General features: G+C 43.8%; 1 protein-coding gene across 5 annotated transcripts in view; it reads left to right on the forward strand.

The window, feature by feature from the left end:
* LOC135906161 (protein SCAI) overlaps positions 1-21,441 on the forward strand; it is a 97,406-nt gene that overhangs the window by 33,387 nt on the left and 42,578 nt on the right. For all 5 annotated transcript variants that reach the window (XM_065437399.2, XM_065437401.2, XM_065437400.2 and 2 more), the window contains exons 8-10: positions 2,255-2,450; positions 5,448-5,538; positions 5,804-5,958. In XM_065437399.2, the coding sequence (XP_065293471.1) occupies positions 2,255-2,450; positions 5,448-5,538; positions 5,804-5,958 (442 nt within the window). The remainder of the gene's footprint in view (positions 1-2,254; positions 2,451-5,447; positions 5,539-5,803; positions 5,959-21,441) is intronic.

Below are 21,441 nucleotides of genomic sequence, written 5' to 3' on the forward strand. Positions count from 1 at the left end.
GGGTCAAAAAATCATGCAAAGCAATTTGAAGCGAGGTGAACATACAGCAATATATTCATTCTCGAGGCATAGGCTATCCATACCATAAGAAATAATTGTAAGTTGGCTACCTCCTTCTCTCAAAAAAATATAATGGACTTTGTCCTGTCTAGCATCATCATCATCATCAGCCTGGTTATGCCCACTGCAGGGCAAAGGCCTCTCCAATATTTCTCCAACAACCCCGGTCATGTACTAATTGTGGCCATGCTGTCCCTGCAAACTTCTTAATCTCATCCGCCCACCTAACTTTCTGCCGTCCCCTCCTACGCTTCCCTTCCCTTGGAATCCAGTCCGTAACCCTTAATGACCATCGGTTATCTTCCCTCCTCATTACATGTCCTGCCCATGCCCATTTCTTTTTCTTGATTTCAACTAAGATGTCATTAACTCGCGTTTGTTCCCTCACCCAATCTGCTCTTTTCTTATGCCTTAACATTACACCTATCATTCTTCTTTCCATAGCTCGTTGTGTCATCCTCAATTTAAGTAGAACCCTTTCGTAAGCCTCCAGGTTTCTGCCCCGTACGTGAGTACTGGTAAGACACAGCTGTTATAAACTTTCCTCTTGAGGGATAATGGCAATCTGCTGTTAATGATCTGAGAATGCCTGCCAAACGCACCCCAGCCCATTCTTATTCTTCTGGTCCTGTCTATATATTTAAATAAATTGTCTGTACATGGTGTTCACAGCGAAAATCTAAAAAAAATGTGAAGTGAAAAAATGCAGATGAGGTAGCCACCTCTGGTGCTTCTAGTGTTCTTGTCCTCCTATTGTCAGGATTTGCATAAATAAAGCGAAAGTATGAATTAAAAGCCGTGCACATCCACACCGACAATGATGCAGTAAGCTTTTAGGGACAATAAAAATTTAATTGAGAAGGTGAAGGTAACTCAAAAGCAGCCTCAAATGATAAGGATAACAGAACTCTGGTAATGCATTTGTGGGGGAGGGGGGGGGGGGTATCGGTATTGCCAGAGTGGGGGGGCTGCTCTGCCTCCCTTCCCTCAGAAAACTTCAGAGGGGCCTCAGGCCCCGGAGCCTCCCTCTAGTCGGTGCCTATGGTGCTACTACAGTTAGATGTCTTTCGTTGGAGAGTGCCCATAACAGCTGTCATTGTAAGGGCGAACATTCTTTTTGGTTTTATTTCTTGGTTGGTGTAGGAATCACTATAGCCACATAAAAGGCCCATTAATTTTTATTCAGCATGCCGTTTTTACACACTGTGGTTACAAGGTTAACTGGGCTAAGGCAAAGTGCCACATGTATTCTTGCTGGTGCAGCTGTTGTGAAACTTTCTATAACATTAGTTTTATGCACCTATTTGTACAAATGCATTATTCTTCTATTTTCTGACATCCTTGTGCCTCTATTCGTTCCCTTCTGTAATGCTTACTTGAACAGCTCTTGACTGCTGTCCCCAAACACCTCTCAGAAGCTATTTCTGAAGGCATAGGTACTCTCTGCTTGCTTCAGTATACCCCTTTGGCAGCTCCTTATCTGCTGCAAAAATTTGCTTTGGCTGCTTGCAAGCTGCTCATTTGTTCAGTTGCTCCTCACCTACTTCAAAAGGTAGTTTTACTTGCTCCTGAAACTTCTCCGAAATGAGCCGTAAAAATGGACTTATAATATTAGGTTCTGGGGGTCTTGGGGCTTTCTTTTTTCTTTTTCTCCCAGGTTTTGGCCTGCCAAATATACTCCTCTTATTTCAATACAGTACCAAAGCCTTTTTTTTGTGTTACTTTCATGGACTCGATTGCTGTTTTACATTTTCAAGTGTCTTGTATGAAAGCACCTGTTGTCATCGTGTGTGTGTTTTTTTTTCCTGGCTAGAAAATATGATCCTCTTGTTATATTAACTTTTGGTTTAATGTGCACTTTTATTATACAGTCTTGGGTCTACCCCTTACATAGAAGCTGGTGAGGTGGAGTTCTCTGAGCTCAGAAAGTTAAGGCAATCGCAAGTTAAAGTAATAAAGTTTGTTCGGATTTCTTTAAGCTAAAAGAAACTCAACACTGTCTGCATCCATGCAGTGAAGTATTTTGTCATAGAATTCAGGGCATTTTGCATGATAGAATTCAGGGAATTTTGTGTGAATATGTAAGTAGCAAATTTGTGTCTGATGTAGAACAGTGAGTGTAATTGGCATGTGGAACATCTCAAGGTCCGTTGGTGCTTCTGTGTTCTTGACATGGCCACTGGACTATCTGCAGCCTGAGAATGGGGGCACAGGTGATAGCCGTCCTGGCAAGCGTGAGAACCCACACAAGTACCTGCTGTACAAGCCCACCTTCAGCCAGCTGTTTGTGTTCCTGGCTTCGGGCTTCAAGGAGCTACCACCCAATGGGGTGCTGCTGCTCTACGTGTCTGCTGATGGCAGCTTCCCCAATGTTAAGCACCCTGAAGAGGGTGTGTGCTCTGCTCAGACTTTCACTTATGCATGCCTAGGTTCTCTGGCTGAGCAGTTCTCAGCTTAACAACAAGCTGTAAAACCCGTACTTGGAAAGCTCCATACCATGAGAACAAAGAGAAAATGGTAAAGTTGTACAGTAATTTTCAGATGCTACACAGCATCTGTGGAAGACTTGAACTGCCATATGAAATGGTGGCATTGTGTGGTGTGCCAGTATTTTATCTTAGTAGGGAGCTTTGAGGTGACACAACCAACTTGCATATGCAAATACCCAAACCTTGCTTGAGTCTTACTGGGACCCAAGTAGTTTGCGTATACAAATTGAAACTTTGCTGTAAAAAACAGAGCAGATTTCTCACAGTCCCAGCTGGTACAAATTTCTTTAAAATTTGATGACATTGTGGAAGGCGGTGAAAGAGGTGGCCGCCGTAACCACGGTTTATTTACGCCGGCCAGCCATGGTGCAGCGGGATCTTGGGAGCAGCCAACCAACACCATGAGTGCACTCTAGCGTGTTCACTTTGTGCAGGTAGAGTGCACTCTAGCGTGTTCTATCTTTGTGCTACCTGTACATGAGCCCGTGTTCTTCTTCGTGTGCTTTGGAGGTGATAGTCTTGCTGCTAGGGAACCCCTTCCTAGTGTGAAGCATGATTGAAAAAAAGTCCAATGGTAAAGTCTATGTAAAGTGTGCAGATGGTGTCATCGTTGGTAGTGTAGGGCTCACGCAATCCGAGAGAGATGTACCAGGCAGCATCGGCAGTGTACGTTGTGAGCGAAGCACAGCCACAGGGATACCATAGTGCGAAATCACAACCTGCTGCAGGTTCTCATAGATGGCCTGGCCTGTAGGAGTCGGAGCTCCAAAAGTAGACCGTGTGGTACCTTGCGACTTGTGTGGAGATAGTGCAAGTGGTGGTCACTCATGCTGTTGATGTAGAAGTGATTCTTGAGCTGAAGAAACCAGACAGTGGAGCTGCTCCTGCAAAACTTCGGTAGGCCATGCATCCATGGAAGGTGTGAGTACAAAACATCGGAAGGCTCGGCTGCTGCTGCTTGCAGGGAAATCTTGAATGCCAATAGCGTCAGGGTTGCGATGGTCGCTCTTGAAGGTTGTGCTTGTGACATTGCGGTGCCTGCAAGGGTGAAATCGGTGCCTAGTGGAGCCGGTGGGACGGCTTCTGAATTGGTGATGAGTGAGGTGCCGCTGAATGGAAAGCGGACAGCTTGCGGGAGCGTCCAAGGAAGGGGAGTGGTGGGCCATAGAATAGCTGAAAGCGCTCCCATTTGGCCCATTGAATTTCTTGAAGAGAGTTGTTGTGCAGCTGCCTTTGAGCTGGAAAGGAGGCTCATGGACTGGGTAGAGGTTTGATGCTGGGACCGGCGTATGTTGACGTTCGACACAGGTGTGTGCAGGCAATGTTGGATGACAAGATGCAGAATGATGCGATGGTTCAGATGGTGAGAGCTGTTGTGATGGAGTACCAGATGGAGGAGACTGAGCTCTCATGGTGACATAGTGAGCAAGGACCGCTGCGCGCGAGTCTTTGTAGAAGTCTGGGCCGGGGGGTGGCAACAGAGCCTGGAATGCAGCCGGAGCCTCGAACTTTGTTCAGAAGGAAATGGCTGTCCAGCTGGATGAACCAGATGTCCGGCATGTTGATGTAAAATTCCCAGACACCCTACAACCGCAGGACGTCTGCCAGACAGCATGAGGGCGCGGTGCAGCCATGGTGCAGTGGGCTCTCGGGAGTGGCCACGGAGTCGGCCACTCCCGAGAGCTTGCTGCACCATGGCAGGCCGGCCTAAATAAACCGTGGCCACGGCGGATACCTCTTCTCATCGCCTCCCACAACATCATCCTTGATTGACTGATTCATAGCCTCAATATCTAGGTCGTTTGAAGCCAGAAGGACGAAGTTTAGGCAAATTCATGTACTAACCAACTATCCCACGCTGGCTGGGCTGCCCTGCTTGCAGCTGTCGTAGACACTAGTGCCAGAGTTTCCTCTAGTAATTATTTTAGGAAACTCTATGCATAGAACTACCTGATTGTCTTTCCCGTTCAAAACATTACCGTAGGTTTATAAAGAGCAGTAAAACACCCAGGTATTTTTTTATGTGCACATTTCATGTGTCAAAATTGTGAGGTAAAAAACAAACTCTGTTTATTAGGCAACTTTTCTGTATTGTGTGATGAGCTGCGGCCATACTTAAAAAAAAAGAACTCTTTAATTATTTCCAAAGTTTCAGTTACTGTGTATTTCATTGCTAGATGTGATGTAGATTCCAGATACATAGGTAAGATTTTCTTTCTTTCTGATTCTGTTAAGTTCAAAGGAGTTGTTCTGTGTGTATCATACATGGTACACCATGGTGTTAGGGGTTAAAAAAAGTGTAGTAAGATAAAAATATTGTTTTGTCAGCCACACATATAGCACCGGTGTACATCAGAAAATGTGCTGCAGTCATCAATAAATTGTTTAACTAACTCTCACTAACAATAATTAATGACATTAGCATACACATTGTAATTGTAAAATTGAAGTTAGTGAACTCAAACTCAGTTGGTTTAACAGAAACTCTGAACTAACATCACTTAGGAGGTATTTCTGCTCAAGGTCTGTAAAAAAAAATATATATCGGTGTTTCACATAGTTTTATCCTGCAGTATGTGAGGAAGATTGTGTGGTAAAATGATACACGGAATGCTGATGCCTTTTGCTACAAGATTGGGGATAGATGTCACAAAACGGGGGATAGTCTGTTGATTCCTACTAAGTGCACATGCCTTGAGCACTGCCCATCTTCAGTTCTGCTAGTATTGCAACTTGTGCCCTAAAGTAAATTAGTGTTAATGAGTAAAAGTTAGGAAATAATTAATGTTGAATTTCGCACAGTTTTTGGCGTCCATTGGTAGAAATTGTTTTTTATCTCTTCTGCACTGATGTTTAACAGTTAGGTATTGAAAGCCACCATTTCCATGTTTCATGCAGTTGGTTATGACTATGGTGGAGTGACCACTAACAGCAAACGAGAACCTGACCACTCCAATAAGCGCAACATCCAGCTCAAAGATATGCACTGGTAAGACCCCTTTGAGAATCACATTTTTTATTTGCTAGTAGTGATGTGTTTTTTCTTCTTTCCCTTTTTCATTTTTTACATTTCTCAATCACCTTTTGTGGTGTGCCTTTGACCTATGGTGACCTGCATCCTGTTGTCTGTTTGCATGTCTCTTCCTTTGATGTGGGGCTGAGTTTCCTTTTTTTCTCTCTCTCTGCTTAACCTCTTCCCTGTCTGACCTTGCTCCGGCTGTCGGCTCCTACTAATGGGGGGCGCATGGAACCAGTCTGTACCCTGGTGACCTGTATCCATACACACGGAAGCCACTCTTCCTCATCATGGATAGCGACAACAGCCATGTGTTCCAGCACATGCCGCGCTTTTTTGGCCAGCCACTGGTGGCCCTCATGTCTCCTGAGGATGTGCCACCTGCTTTTCATGGTAAGCACATTGGCTTCTGCACCTCTTCTACTGGCATGGCTCTGCACCTGGTGCTTTATGCTAGCAGGCTTTTAAAGTAAGTTAAACCTCGATATAATGAAGTCGGCAAAATCAGTAATTTGCTTTGTTATATTGAAATTTCATTCTATTGAAATTTGACCTTCTATGCAAATAAGTACAATCGCCAGTCGACTTTTCTTGCACAGAAAGGGGCTGCAGAATTTTCTGGATTACATATTGGGCAATCGAAAAAAGCAAATTTGAATATGAAAACAATTTATTTTGATAAACTTGGGAGTCGATGACGAATTATACGATTTCATGCCATGTACGTTGATGATATCTTCTCGGCGTTAGGAATTAAGGGACGCCAGCCATGATTTCACGTGCACTCCACCCCTGTGGCTGGTAGCGTCGCCCGCTAGGTGATGCTATCAGGAAAAGCTCCGGCAGCGGAAAGTGAATGCTTCGTCTGTCTCTTGTTTTAACGGGTCACCGAAACTCGAGATTACACAACCTCCAATACTTAATGCGTGGTAAGACAGTTTACATGATGCCATAAAGTTTCCCACAATATATTAGAGGGAACTCTAGCACTGCAATCGTTGAGCCACCATGGGAATGATGGGAAGTACATAAATTTGTCTGATTTTCGTGCTTGTGGATTCATTTATTATGCTTTGTATGCCTTCATTGTCGTAAATTTCAGAGAAATCTATGCTTCTCTAGGTGCAGAAGACGTTGCGAGCATGCACAATCACTACTAATTGCAACAGTTCAGCTTGTTGAGCTGGCCAAATTGAAACACTCCAAGTGTCTGAAGGCACTGGGTTGCCCGTGATAAATTCACAAGGGCGTTATATGTCGCTTGTCAATGCATGCATCCGTGGCGTAATGATTTCGATATCGGGTGTCTGTGCTAGAGGTCCTGTGTTTGAATCCTGTCGTTGGACAATTTTAACAATATTTATTTAATGATTTCTTACGCAGTACATTGTTGAAAATGACAAGTTTACAAAGTCGCGAAGCTGTTTGAAGCGAGAAGGACGAAGTTTAGGCAGGTTCATGTACTTCCCATAATTCGCATGCTGGCTCGACTGCTCCCATTTCAGCTCCCGTAGACACTAGTGCCAGAGTTCCCTCTAGTAATTATTGTATGAAACTAGTATATGCATGGTGCCACACCGTCTCGGCATGCCCTCTTTGCACATGCAGAAGATTACCTCTAAAGCAGGCTGCACGGATGCGTTATGCGCTCAGCTGTGCTTACAGCCATGCGCAGCTACGGCTGACGTGTGCCAAATTACCCCCCCTCACCCCCTCGCCCGTGCTTAATTGCGTTACTGCAAGCTTGCTCCCCGCCCTCTTTCCCCTTGCTCGGGCAGGAAGGCGGCACACGTGAAGTCACAGTCTTTCTTGTCTCACCCTCGCACATTTTCACTTGCACCCAAAGCACACAGTGCGCGGCTTGCGATAGTATCTTATTGCATTTGGACTTTATATGGAACATGATGCTGCTCTACCTCGGCGTTCGCTCTTGTCATGCAGCACGCAGTTTCAGAGGTGTGCTTACAAGCAGCCGCTTGTAATTCAATCGTTTGACCATTTGCATCCCCGGAAGTTTCCATTTATTGTCTGAGCATTTCTTTATAGCAGCAGTGAAATTTCATTCTATTGAAATTGCATACAAACACACTTCATTATATTGAGGCTCTAAATACATGGTGTTCTATGGACAAGAGCTTATGAAAAGCTAAATACTTTGTTATATCAAGAATTTTGTTAGCTCGAAGTTCGTTATATCAAGGTTTTACTGTAGTTGCTTTTAGATTTGAAGACAGTGCATCTCTGAGCCCAGGTATAGACATGCCTTAAATTGTTGATGTCAATAGCCAGATCAGCATATCTCGAGCCTGAGCTGATCTTCTAAAATATGCCTCATTGTGTTGTACAATCAGTGGCCTAGCCAATTAAGGTGGGACACTCTGCAAAAAGGTAATTTTTTGGCCAGAAGACATGTTTTCAGATTTTTGCAGTTTTTAGTTCTTGTACTATTGAAGATATTATTGAAATTTCAGTCACATCAGTGGCTCTTGAAGACCGGTAGTTTTGCAACATTATGAACCAGTGGTGTTTGCACAGCCATTGTGGGTACAGTCGTAATATTCAAAGTGCAGGGGAGGTACAGGCCTAGTGGGAGGTACTAGGGGAGGTACGGGCCTAATGCTATGTCCACCACTGTTAAAAAGGTCTCTTCAGAGCCTTTTTTTATTACTATGGGGGGCATCCACAGGCCAGTGGAAGAGGTGTTGGAAATAACTGTAAACAAAGTATGCATCACAATATTCAAAGATGGATTGCAAGATCAGCCACCTTCGTGAGACCAGGAAAGAAGGCATAAACCACTGTTGTGGTTGATGCCTTATCAACCATATTCAAAGCAAAACCTTTGCTAGAAGCTTTCTCTGGTTTTGCGACTGTGAATACAAAATGTGATGTGAAATGCATTGTTGTTCCAGTTAACGTTTTTTCACAGTATGGAAACAAATTAACAGGGACAGCAATGGGCATTTCACTGTAGATTTCGGGTGCTTATTTATTGATGCTGGTGCAAAGCACAAAGTTTCTAGTAAAGTATTGCTTTGAGTACTGACCTCAATTTTACAATTAGAATACGCCCCCTGAAGTCATTACTTAATTAAGAAGGAAATAATGAAATCTTGTAAATAATAATCAAATTGAGGATTTTCATGCATTTTCTGATGTCCACTGCTGTTATGAAATGTGGACTGTAAAAATTATCACTTTATCACGAATCCCTTATTTTTAGTAATTAAATCGGAAACTGTCGTCACAGAAACTTACAGTATAATATGTACAAGTAGAGTGAAATATGATTGCTATGCATTCTACCATGGTCACCAATAATAGTAATTTATCAACCACATGCACACTAACTCGTGGCTCACAGCAGTTCACATGAGTGCTGAAGGAATCACCAGCCCTTTCTTTCTGCTCTTTATAAATAAAGTGTAACTCTGTACTCAGTAGAATAGTGCATTAGTTAACTGTACAATGGAGTTTACGATGTGCATACAAAATTGAAATTCACTTCAGTGTATCTTTTAAGTTTTGATTTAATGCAACGCATAAGCACAGCTATGACTATTGTTGTTTAATACTATATATAGTTTGTTAGTTGGTGCTATGATGCAAAAGTGACTCGGGCTATTATGTACCAGACACATGTTTAGGAATTTTAATATTACTACAGTTGAGCCCACTTATTACAATATAATGTTCCAAGAAAATTCAATTGTTATAACCTCTAATCTTAATGGCCCTTTTCGTACAGCAGTTTGTTCTAGAGAAACAAGGTGGCGCTTGTGCCAGTGCACCGCATGGCGCCTCAGCGACCGCATGAATACGAAACCATTACCGCTTCCACCTTGCTTCGGTGCAATCAGCTCTCGGAAATGCAACTGAGTTTTCACTAAGCTACTGTGCTCCAATCATGCTGGAAATTGTGGAGCAGTGGATTGAAGATGTGTGCTAAATTTCGCTTCAAAAACTATGACTGGCATATTAAGAAAGGGCATGAATCTGTGCAGCCAAGTTCACAGACTGTGGCTGCAACTGTCCGTATGTGTTACCGACACTTCGAAATGTATGGCTTCTTTGAGGATACAGAAATTTGCACATCTGCCAGCGTTGTATCACTAACCTTCAAAGAAAGTGCTTCAGCCCTGGAACATTGGCAAGAATGAGTACTGCTCGTTAAACAATGACAAAGGGAGTAGCGCCACTTCCTGTCATAGTTTGTTTCGCGCACAGTACCTACACACATCTACTCCAACTGACACGGAATCTTACGCTCACTCCTATCGCAAGCGTGTCAATAAGTGAATGGGTGCACACTTGAATATATACGCACCATGTATGCACAATAAATGACGGACTACACCGATAGCGCAGGAATGGTCGAAGCTGAATGTTTGTGGTGGCCCACAAGAGTAAGTGAGTTACTAGCAATAATACATTTTTGCTACAAGATATTACAACGTACAAAATGGCTACGTTTCAAGCCTTGCACACAGCAAGAACAAATCTATCGGAAATGAGCACACCTGCGAGTGATTAGGCAGAAATAATCAGATAGTGACCGCATCAAGGAAATTTAGTCAGAAATGTGACAAGCCGCTGCTTCAAATTATTTGCAAAATAAATAACGAAAAGCAAAACACACTAATCCTGATTTGATTCATGAGCAGAAAGTTTGGATATCTTAGCCACACTTTTAAAACAAGCATCATATACGCTGCTCATGCCATTTGGACATAGCTTTATCAGCTTGTAAAGTGCTCTTGCATGTTCTCTGAAGCTGTGGCCTAAGCTTCGTGTCGTCCACCCAGTCACCGTGTATGATATCTCCTGAAAGAGAGGTTTGCTAAGCTGCACCAGTGTCATACCCACCCATTGTAAATGCAGAGACAATGGAGGCAGTTGAGGCAAGCAATGGACGCATCACCATGTGTTAAAACATGGCAGCGCCCACAGGATCGCCATGGAAAGGTTCAATAACCGGTTGCACAAAAAGAGCAGAAGGGGCAAACATTCAAACATTTTATTTAGACAAAAAGATGCGCAGTCGAACCCACTTATAGCATTGCCAGTTTTAACAATACTCGAAGTAACAGTAAGCAGCTACCCCACCGTCAACTTTTATGTGTGTCTTATGGCAAAATAAACCGCTCACTACAATGTTCCCATGCGGCACTCTTGGCTATAACAATTAAGTCTGGCTACTGGGTTTATTTTTACCATATAACACCTACAAAAGTTGATGGTGCATCGGCTCCTCATAGTTATGTCCTATATACTTTTAAAACTGGTATCGTTAAAGTGAGTTTGATTGCATACACCCAAATCTCATTATAACGAAGTTGAAGGGGGAGCTGTAATTACTTTGTTATTACATTATTGCCCTCTACTACAATAAATGGGGCGCACAACTTTAAAACATGGAAAAGGAAAAATAACACACACAAAAAAAGAGAGAAGACAGCCTTGTGGCTCACCAAAGCACCTGCCATGGTGGTGTATTGGCTTTGGCATTGCGCTGCTAAGCCCGAAGGTGTGCAATCGAATTCTGGCCTCAGTGGCCACATCTCGATGGGGGTGAAATGCAAAAACACTTGTGTACTGTGTATTGGGTGCACGTTAAAGAACTCCAGGTGGTCAAAATTAATCCGGAGTCCCCCCCCCCACTACGGTGTGGCTCCTAATCTTATTCTGGTTTTGGCATGTAAAACCGCAGAATTGAAAATTTAATTTTGAACTGCTACGTGGCAACGTATGTGATAAAATTTTCATAAAAATAATAGCAAAATAACCTTCGGTGTGTGCAACCTGCAACTTCTTAGCACCTGATGTGACAGCCTTTACGATACCTTCCTTCTGTTCCAGTGTGATGGTATTTCGCTTGGCTCATCCATATTATCATGAAACCGGCTAAGCAGCGACGTGGTCGAAGAGAAAAGCTAGCACTCTGCAGTGTGAATGAAATCTGTTGTGATCGAGCAGCATGTGGCACACAACATAGTGGGCTGACTATAATACTTTCTGCCACTCTCATGTGGCCCCGGGCTCCGCTGTGTGAACCAGAAGGCCAGCAAACCTTGCCCCCATGGCGATCGCACTTAATGCGGAACAGTTGGGTATTTTTGTGTTTCAGAGATGAATCTTTTGTTTGTTATACTCATCGGCAAGACAATTATACTTTGTTAAAATTAGATTTCAAGTACATGGATCTCTATGGTGATTTCAAGGGGATTTGCATTTACTTTGTTATATCCATTATATTATATCAATTTTATTATAACGAGCTTTGAGTGTAGTAACTATCACTATGCTAAAGGTACAATGCTAAAACATAATTCTAAAAATGTATGTTTTTTCCATACATATTTCCCTGAGTTCTCTAGCTAGCTACAACATGTTCACTTGCAATGCATGAATATATGTGTTTGTGTGAACTGCTGTGGGGGAGTATTCTTTATGAGAGCAGAGGTTCAAGTTCAAACAATAGCTTTTTTTTTCCACTTTAATTCATTTCAGAGATCTGCTTCACTCTGAAAAAAGTTGCAATAATCTTATGGCTGATATCTGGCGTTGATGAACAGCATAATGCGCCGTCACTGCTTCTAGTGCTTTTTGCATATGAGCTCATTCTTGAGTTTATTTCTCATAGTTCTAGACATTGCATAAATTCATGTCACTTTCTGCTCATTTCTACTAACTTGCCATTCTACTAAGTGGAACTCAGTTGCTGCATGAACTGCATTTCTTTTTCCTTCAGTGCCCTTGAACTCTCTGTCTGCCTGAGCATACTTTAACTTCCTTGTCTTTAATCTGTTCTAGTACATGCTGCCTAATGGAGCTAACACATCATTAATTATGTCATAGCAACAGCGAAAAATGTTGTAGACCCCCCCGCCCGGGCCTTGCAACGTTTCGTGCCTTGTGGTGGGAGGTGGCACGCTTCCTGCTAACTTTTGTCTCTTTCGTGCGGGCAAGATTGAGCCGCAATTGTCGGCTCCCCTCGCATGCCTTCACTCGCACATACAGCGTAGAGTGCGCAGTGATGGTGTTATCAATCCCGGCCACGGCGGCCGCATTTCGATGGGGGCAAAATGCAAAAACACCCGTGTGCTTAGATTTAGGTGCACGTTAAAGAACCCCAGGTGGTCAAAATTTCCGGAGTCCTCCACTATGGCGTGCCTCATAATCAGAAAGTGGTTTTGGCACGTAAAACCCCAAATATTATTATTATTATGGTGTTATCGCCCTTGGACTTTATATGGAACCTCACGGCGACAGCAACGGTCATGCCAATGGCAGAAATACACTTGGGGTGTCCATATAGTTGCTATCGCAATAAAGAATAATGGTTGAAAGTTGATGCTTGTCTTGTTTCCTGCCTGTCCATCCTTGTGGGTATTTACACTAAACTTTTGAAGATGCTTTTGTGAATCAGTGCTCTTGTGTGTCCTTTGCTATTTGGTTCATCATCGTTTGACTGTTTGTTGGCAATATGACAATATACGTATATTTTCTTAAAGAGACTGACAATCAATTTTTATGGTATCCGTTTTTTTTTGTTTTTTTTTTTTGAGTGCGATGCAAAGCTCACTGATCTGAGAGTGTAATCATACAGTGATAATGCAGAAAACACTGTGGAAAATTTTTTATCAGACTTTTCCCATATGCATTGAGGATGTAGTCATGCTCGAGAAACATGTTCGAAACAGTGGTAACTGAGTGTGATAATGATTATATGTCGACATTAGTGGGAAGCAGACGATAAGTGCGGCTCTAGCTGTAAGAAAGTAACATTTTGTGTTTCAAGCCAATGTTCCTGCGGTTCATGTTTTATGAAACATTGAATTACATTTACAGTAATAGGTGGCGTTCGAATCTACGGCCATGCGACAGCTCCCTCCAAGTGACACAGACTGATCGAAGGCCATGCTTTTGCAGGCTGCATGTGGCAGGGTTTTCTTTTCTTTTTCTTATTTTTAAAGCCCAAGCCAAGCTAAGTGGTATGTTATAACAGTAGTGCTATTATTGCAGTGCTGGCAACCATGCACGGCACAATTCGTCGATGGCATTTTGTATCTCACAGAGATCACAGAACTTGGGGTTCTAACTCGCAAATCCGTGTGCGTACAACATCCCTCATGTACGCCGTGATGCATTGAACAGCTCTGCCACTCCACTCGCTACAACGAAGGCAGCGTCGCTTGTTAGTGTGCGCATTTTTTTACTTCCTAATTCACGTAAATGAAGTGTATAAGCCTAATATACTAACTGCAATTTTATGTTTTAAGTATGCCGTACTTAATAACAGCTGACTTACGTACAGTAAGCTCATATAATACATCTGAGGTACCACTACTTCACTGCTAGGCCACATCACTCACTGGTTTTTGAGACTTCCTTTGCCAATTTAAAGTTATAATTCCTACTTAAATTGCAAACAGCATGCTGGATTCTATCACTATAAATTGTGTCATTTCATTTACGTCAATGTCTCACAATACATTCTGGCCAGTTGTCAGTCCCTTTACCATGACATATCATTGACAGGCAAAAACAAATCCTGACAAAGACAAGCCTTCTTGTTGAAACATTGACTTTAGCGACGCCCCTTGTTTGACAGCTGTTGATCAAATCATTGACTCATCAGTCAAGGTTTGTGGTGTTCTGTGGCGGAACCATTTCACCAACAGCTGATTTCGTTGAATGTTCTCCCACACCACTGAATTGGTGCTTCCCATATGCCACACTCACCACTTGTTTGTATTGTGCTGCAGAATTGCTTGGCACAAACGTTTTAGCATGTTGATGTAGAAGTTTTGCTTTATTGTTTGTCCTTGGGGCAGATGTGCACCAAGCCTCTAGCATGAAAGAACGGCAATTGACAATGCCTTAGTTTTCAAGAGTTGGTTTACTTCTTTAGATGGAGATAAACCGTGACCTCGCCATTCGTCGCTTTGTTTGAGGGTCATACTGGTAACACGAACTTTCATCTCCAGCATTGATACCTAACACAAACGTGGGATCACTTCTGACCCTTCCAAAAGCTCAGCAGCAATTGTTCATGTGGTTTGTTTCTGTTCACCTGTCAGTCTGTGAGGGATGATTTTTGCATTTAGTTGCTGTTTCCCTAAATTGTTCCGTAAGATCTGCTGGCGTACATCCCTGTTCGATTTCAGTATCATGCTCACAGTAACATGGCGATTTCCATGCAATCATTGTCTCACATGTTCCCCATTTCCAGCAGTACATGACATTTCCACGACACTGGGGATCGTCTTGGACTGAACCTCTGCCCTCTTGAAACCTTCGGTGCCATTCAAAGACACAGCTTCTCAATAATGCTTTGGCACCATGTACTTGCTGAATCAGATTTCGTGTCTCACTAGCATATGAAGTAAGAGACAGTGAAGCCAGAAAAAGCATAGGGGAAGTTAATTCTGATGTTTAATTGAAATACAGAAATAATAAGGTAAAGGGAAAATGAAAGTCGATGAAAAGATTTCTGGATAAAAGAACTCCTGGGGTAAAACCCTGCCCGCATAATGTGAGAGACGTAGGTTAAAGGGACCTTGAAACGATTTTGACGATTTTCTACAAACGTACTGAGTCGTTAGAGTATGTCATTCTGATCATTAATTGACACATCTAAGTGCTCTGTGTAAAGTGTGTAATTTATTATAAGGTTTTAAAAATGCACATCGCTGCCGATCTCAGCACACTGCTTGGCGGAATTTTAAGCCGCCCCTACCCATATGACCGAAATCACCCATATGACGTCAGTGGGGCGAGCTATCCAATTGGCTGACCAGGGCGCGTGATAATTTTTCCAACTTTACGGTAAACAAATGATGTTCATAATAGTCGGAATCTTAGTTAATTTGTTTTTATAAAAAGAAAGTAACATAGAGAGAATGCACAAGGAACAATTTTTCAATACACTTAAGCACTTCCGGCACACAGCAAGTGTCATCTGCTTGTGTTACAATGTGCTCCATCTTTGACGAGAGCTCCGCCGTCAGTATCGGTTTGTCTTTTCGCGAGCGCTTTGATTCGACTTTGTTGCGTTGTGGACTACAGACGTAGCGACTGGCAATATGTCAAGCTGCGACATTGTGTCCCTCTGCAAGCCAGTGCACGAGCTGACTGGCTGCAGCGCATCGGACTGCCACTATCCGATCGGCGCCAGGATTTGTGCGATTGCGGCCGTCACTTTACACCGGAAGATTACTAATGCAATAGTGTTTCGCGAGTCCGGTATTAGGGTAAATGCAAGGGCAAGGGGACAGGGCCTGGCCGTGTCCCCTTTCGTGGCGTTTGAGGTGATGAACAGAAGCGCAAATGTGAATGGTCTGCACGGTACAGCCACCTGGTGGCATAGAACTCAACCACCCACAGTAGCAGTAACAGAATATATTCTTCTTTGCTGCTGGTGTAAATTTTTCGCAGGAGTGTAATCATTAACACATTCTTTTTGTAAATGTTTAAATATTTTACACTTGGTTAGAGCAATATTAGCTGTTTCTTTGGCTGGTTAAGCTCTGCGCCAACGGGTGGCTGGACCGTGGAGGCAGGCACCCGTATCAGGCAGCTCACGTACGTCTACGCTAAAGTTCCTTCATCAGCTTGAGTTTATGCCTCCACCATTCCGTCGAAATATTCAGGTAATGTGTGATTACCGGAATACCAGACACCTTCGGCGCTGCGACAGAATGCTTGCAACGCACGCTGCTTCGATAGCTTTCGCTTGGTGTCGACGGCCAAGCGGCTAACGGAGAGGTTTCTCGCGGTCGAGGGCGGGCTCCAAAACAACCGGAAGTGGACGATCTGACGTCGCATCGTGACGCAGAGCCAGTAAAGGCAGAGCTTAGCCCCGATCGCTCGGCGAACGAGTTGAGGAGGAAAAGCATGGCTAGGGAGGAGGGTAACTTGTAATCGCTTGTAGCTCCATTAATATGTAATGCTTCACTTAAATTGTGGTGTGAATGTTCTACTTAAGCTGTACCCTACGCGTTTACAAAATTTGTCCGAACCGTTTCAGGGGTCCTTTAACACTTTCGTGACTGCGGGAAAATCGGTAGTTTTAGGGCAGTCTGGTAATTATTTTTTTTCCTGCCACAGAAAATTATTCATGTTGAAGTGTATGGTATCAAATTGTAGAAGAAAAAATTATCTTTCCAACGGTATTAATTTCAAACAACATGTTTATTATTAATAGTACGAAAAAATTAAGCAAATCGAAAAAATTGCAACAAAAGTGAGAAAGATTGATAAAAACATCAATGCTGCTTTGCACAAAAAAAATATTTAAAAAAATTGAAATATACATTTTCAACAAAAGGGCCATATGAAATCAGCCTGCAAATATTAGCTCTGTATCTACAAAAGTTCTTCAGGTACACGAGAAAACATTAAACCTAGTGTCGTCTATCGTGCCACCGTGCGAAGCAGTTTCTCGATGAAGTGAAACAGAGGTTAGCTGCACGTTTCCAGATTTGTTTTCCGCGCAACTTTTCTTTCTTCATAGCACAGTTTACACTTTCTATATCTTTCCATTTTTTGTATTTGATGCTGTTGAACCTAAGGTGCACTCCGAGAGGGAACAACAGGCGCAACTGGGGGGTCCGCAAAATGTGGCTCATCATATCCCAGCAGCTGGTCGATAAGTTCTAGCCTGAAGGCAAACTGGTTGAAGTGCAAACTTCGCGATGAATCTGGGACTTCTGGATGCTGCTAATGATGCTCGTCAAACATCATAAAGCTATTTACTACAGCTATATCGATACAGTGGAAAAACAGTGTCTTCCACCCACGCACGGACTTCGTAAGAATGTTGTAGGATCCGATGAGCTGGCCAGATTTATCCCCTCCAAGCATGCCCACATTGTATTTCTTGATCAGCACCGGCTTCTCCACGGACACTTCTGTCCTCATATTCCCAACTTTCTTTCTTCGCTTTGTAAGGACGAGTTTATTCGCTGTCTGCGTGGTAGACATATCCACAACCCGCCTGTCTTTCCATTGCAAGTACAAAACATCCTGCTCCCGCAGCCATCGAACTCTGCCTTCTCTTTTCGCTTTTCGCCTTCTTTTCCCACTGTGTGCCTTTGAGTTCACTTAGAAAGCCACGCCGATCTTTCCACATTATCCCACATGGAATTGTCTTGCGCTCCAGTAAATGAACAAACAAAGATGTGGAAGTGTAGGAATTGGCCAAAGAAATGATGCAACCCTGATCAAGATAATTTTTGCACAGCCGCGTCACAACATCGAATGCCAAACCTTGCACGCTAGGCTCTTCGCGCTTTCCCGTGTAGACGCTGAACTGAACAGTGTACCCCGTTTCTGAAGCTGCCAAAACCCATAATTTGTAACCCCATTTGAACACTTTATCCCTCATGTACTGGTGAATTCCAGACCGACCTTTTGATTTCACCATTTTCTCCCCAACGGAGAGGTTCCGACGCGTTTGAAAAAATAACGTGGAAGAATCGTTGATGTGCTGAAGCAGAGAGGATATGCGGTGAAGCTTGCCATGGGATGCAACGGTCGTCTTTCCTGGATCAGACACCCTCAGGAAGGCAAGCAACGCCTTGAACCATTTCCTTGGCATCACTGTAGGCAGAAGAAGCCCGGAGAATAATCTGCATGTGCTCCAATAACAATGCAAGCATGGGACTTGCAGGATTCCCATGTATATGAGAAGTCCGATGAACTTGAGCATCTCCTCTTGAGTGACTTCCTTCCGCGATCTATCTCTCGCTGTACGTGGGTTTCTCGAAAATATGCATCCACGCATACTTATTTGTGTTGTTGCATATATCCCTGATGATTTCGGCGGCGAAAAACAACAAGAAATTGATGGCTCTTACGAACCGCCGCGCAGCACTCCGGAGCGCGATTCCAAGGTCCACTCCCGGCGGTCTTCATATACAAAACTCCACTCTCTGCGTGGCCGCCAGCAAATGGTCCTGTCTGAATCACATTGACACCCTGCAGATAGGAACTGTAACCTTTAGAACACGCCGGAAATCCTTACGATGCGATAACACGGTCCGAGAAGAAAGCAAAACTCACCGGCGGATACCTGTCGATGTTCCACGGTGGTTTGCTGCACTGTCGTCGTCCATACTGAAGTCCGACGAATCGAAGTCGTCTTCCGAGTTTGTGGTGCTGTGATCATCCACAAATTCGAGCCCAGATGCGTCGGAATCCGTCGAGACTCGCCGTTTCCATGGAGCGGATGCGCACTACGTAAATGCCATCTCGAAAACAACGAGCGCTCGTCACCCCGACCATGCAGGCGCTTTAAAAATCCCTACACGGTGGAAAAAAGAAACACAAATCTGAACCTGATAAAATAGTCTCTCTTTAACCTGTTCGATGGCGCTAGCTGTCCTAAGTGCTCGGAGAGGCACCAAAACTCGAACTTGTACCACCGAGAACATACTGTCGACGGGAATAGGTGCGGTCACGAAAGTGTTAAGCTCGCACCTGCGGCAAGTTATCTTTTCGTCCACTTTCATTTTTTCTTTAATTTATTGGTTTTGCATTTCAATTAAACGTAACATTTAACTTCCCTTATGTATTCTCTGGCTTCATTGTCTGTGATTTTGTAAAGCTGCGACTTAAAAAAAAGGACCTGTCAGAAGTGGGGCTACACCCAAGCCACCCACCTGACTACCACCTGTGGATCTATGGTCAGCACCATAAATCCTTGTTAGATTTCATCGCATGTAACCATATATACGTGTACATAGAACTTGCACGCACTAAACATTTTATGCCACTGGGCAAACTTTTGAAGAAAAAGAAGATAGAGCTGCTTGGATCCCCTTATTCTTCTTGCTCATGTCTCACTAGGGGTTTCTACTCGCTGAAACTGATTGCAGGAGAAAATTTTGGAGAAAATGGGGTGTGCTGTTAGCACTTAGTACTGTCACCTGTTCCTTCTTTCTGTCATTTGAGAGAATGTTAGCTTAGGGAAAACAGTTTTTTTAGACATGTCTCCGCAGCATTGATTGCACACACACACGCACACACACACACGCACCCACACTGTAAGAGATGAGGTAGGCAAAACACCTGTTCCTTGGACAAGCTGTTCAGTTTCGTTCACTTCGTCATTCTCCACCCCCCTCTGAGCCAAGGACCCACTCTTCACTACACTCGGCCATGGTGCTGCTGGTTTGCTCCTGTAAGAAAAGCACATGTCATGTTACGTCTGTCAACGGATGCAGTTCTTAATGCGTGACACATGTGCAGCAAAGTTTCCTGTTGTCTACGCTCAAGTCTAAAACCGTGGACCATATTCGTCAAGTGTTATCATCCAGGCACTCAGTAATAATGAAAGATCCTTTGTACTTTGTGCACAGTTTGTTTGAAGTGGACGGTGTACCTCGTTGTACCCACACCTCGTCGCCTATGTTTTATTATGGTGCCAGACGGTGGCGTCGGTCATAATACCGTTTTGGCACATGTTGCGCATGCGCAATCCTTCTGCGTGCCTCCGTTCAGATATTGCGACAGTGTCTCTCGTGCCATGGAACGTCCAACTTTTATGGGTGTGTCCAAGCTGAATGTAGAGCTCAGTTTCATTAGCTAGCCGTACACGCTCTCATATAGGGAAGTTCCTGTAGAGCTCTGGAAAGCCATGTTCATTGCGTTCGCAACCACTTGGAGATGGTCATCCCAATCAGCTTCACCTCGTTTGTGATTCTTGCAATATGGTGTGAGTCGAGCTTGTATAGTCTGGTTTGACCTTTCCGTCAGACCATTAGCTTGGGGATGATAGGCAGACATAAAGTGATGTGCAACTCCAGCTTGTTGTAGGTAAGTATGGAGCTTGCAACTGTGGAAGATGGTCGATCGGTCGGAGATCAACTTTTTTGGAAGACTGTGTTTCCATTCGAAGCGGTCCTGCAGGAATCTGATGACATAGCTGGCCGCAAGTGAAGGCACGGCAGTGACCTATACAAACTTGGACAAAAAAAAAATTAAATTATGGAGTTTTACGTGCCAAAACCACTTTCTGATTATGAGGCACGCCATAGTGGAGGACTCCGGAAATTTTGACCACCTGGGGTTCTTTAACGTGCACCTAAATCTAAGTACACGGGTGTTTTCGCATTTCGCCCCCATCGAAATGCGGCCGCCGTGGTCGGGATGCGAACCCGCGACCTCGTGCTCAGCAGCCCAACACCATAGCCACTGAGCAACCACGACGGGTCAACTTGGACAAGTAATCCACAACGACTATAATATAGCGATTACCCACTACCGACATTGGAAGCGCCCGATGTGATCTCTGCCCAACGTATGGAAAACTGTCTCAGGAGGCCTAATGGGCATAAGGAGTCCATGTTGACTTCCGGGACACCATTTGTATTGTTGACACACCTCACAGCTGGCGACGTATGAATGTACATCCTTATCTATTCTTGACCACCAAAGTCGTTCTTGTGCCTTGTGTAAGGTTGCTCATTAGCCAACATGGCCTCCTTCGAGGTTGTCGTGGATGGCACGCAAAATGCTTGATCGTAAGGGACCAGGAATCACCTGAAGGTGGCATTCGTCTCTCTCATTGGCCCAGTGGCCACAATACAGTGTACCATCACGTAAAACAAACTTGGGATTTAGTCCCGTATCCTTAATAGAGTCTATAAGGGATACCAAACCTTGTCGGCGTGTTGAGCCTTTGTCAGGTCTTGTTGAGAAAAGATGATCCAGCTTTCTCGGGTCTGCGGGGAGTCTTCCTCGATTGGGTTTCATGATAAAGCATCCGCAAGCTGATGTTGTGCTCCAGCACAGTGACGCTCATCGTATGTGTTGTCCTGTAGCCAAACAATCCATCGGGCAAACGTGTTTGAGGTACTGCTTTTGTAG

Source organism: Dermacentor albipictus, chromosome 1 (assembly GCF_038994185.2).
Source record: "Dermacentor albipictus isolate Rhodes 1998 colony chromosome 1, USDA_Dalb.pri_finalv2, whole genome shotgun sequence".
NCBI lineage: Eukaryota > Metazoa > Arthropoda > Arachnida > Ixodida > Ixodidae > Dermacentor > Dermacentor albipictus.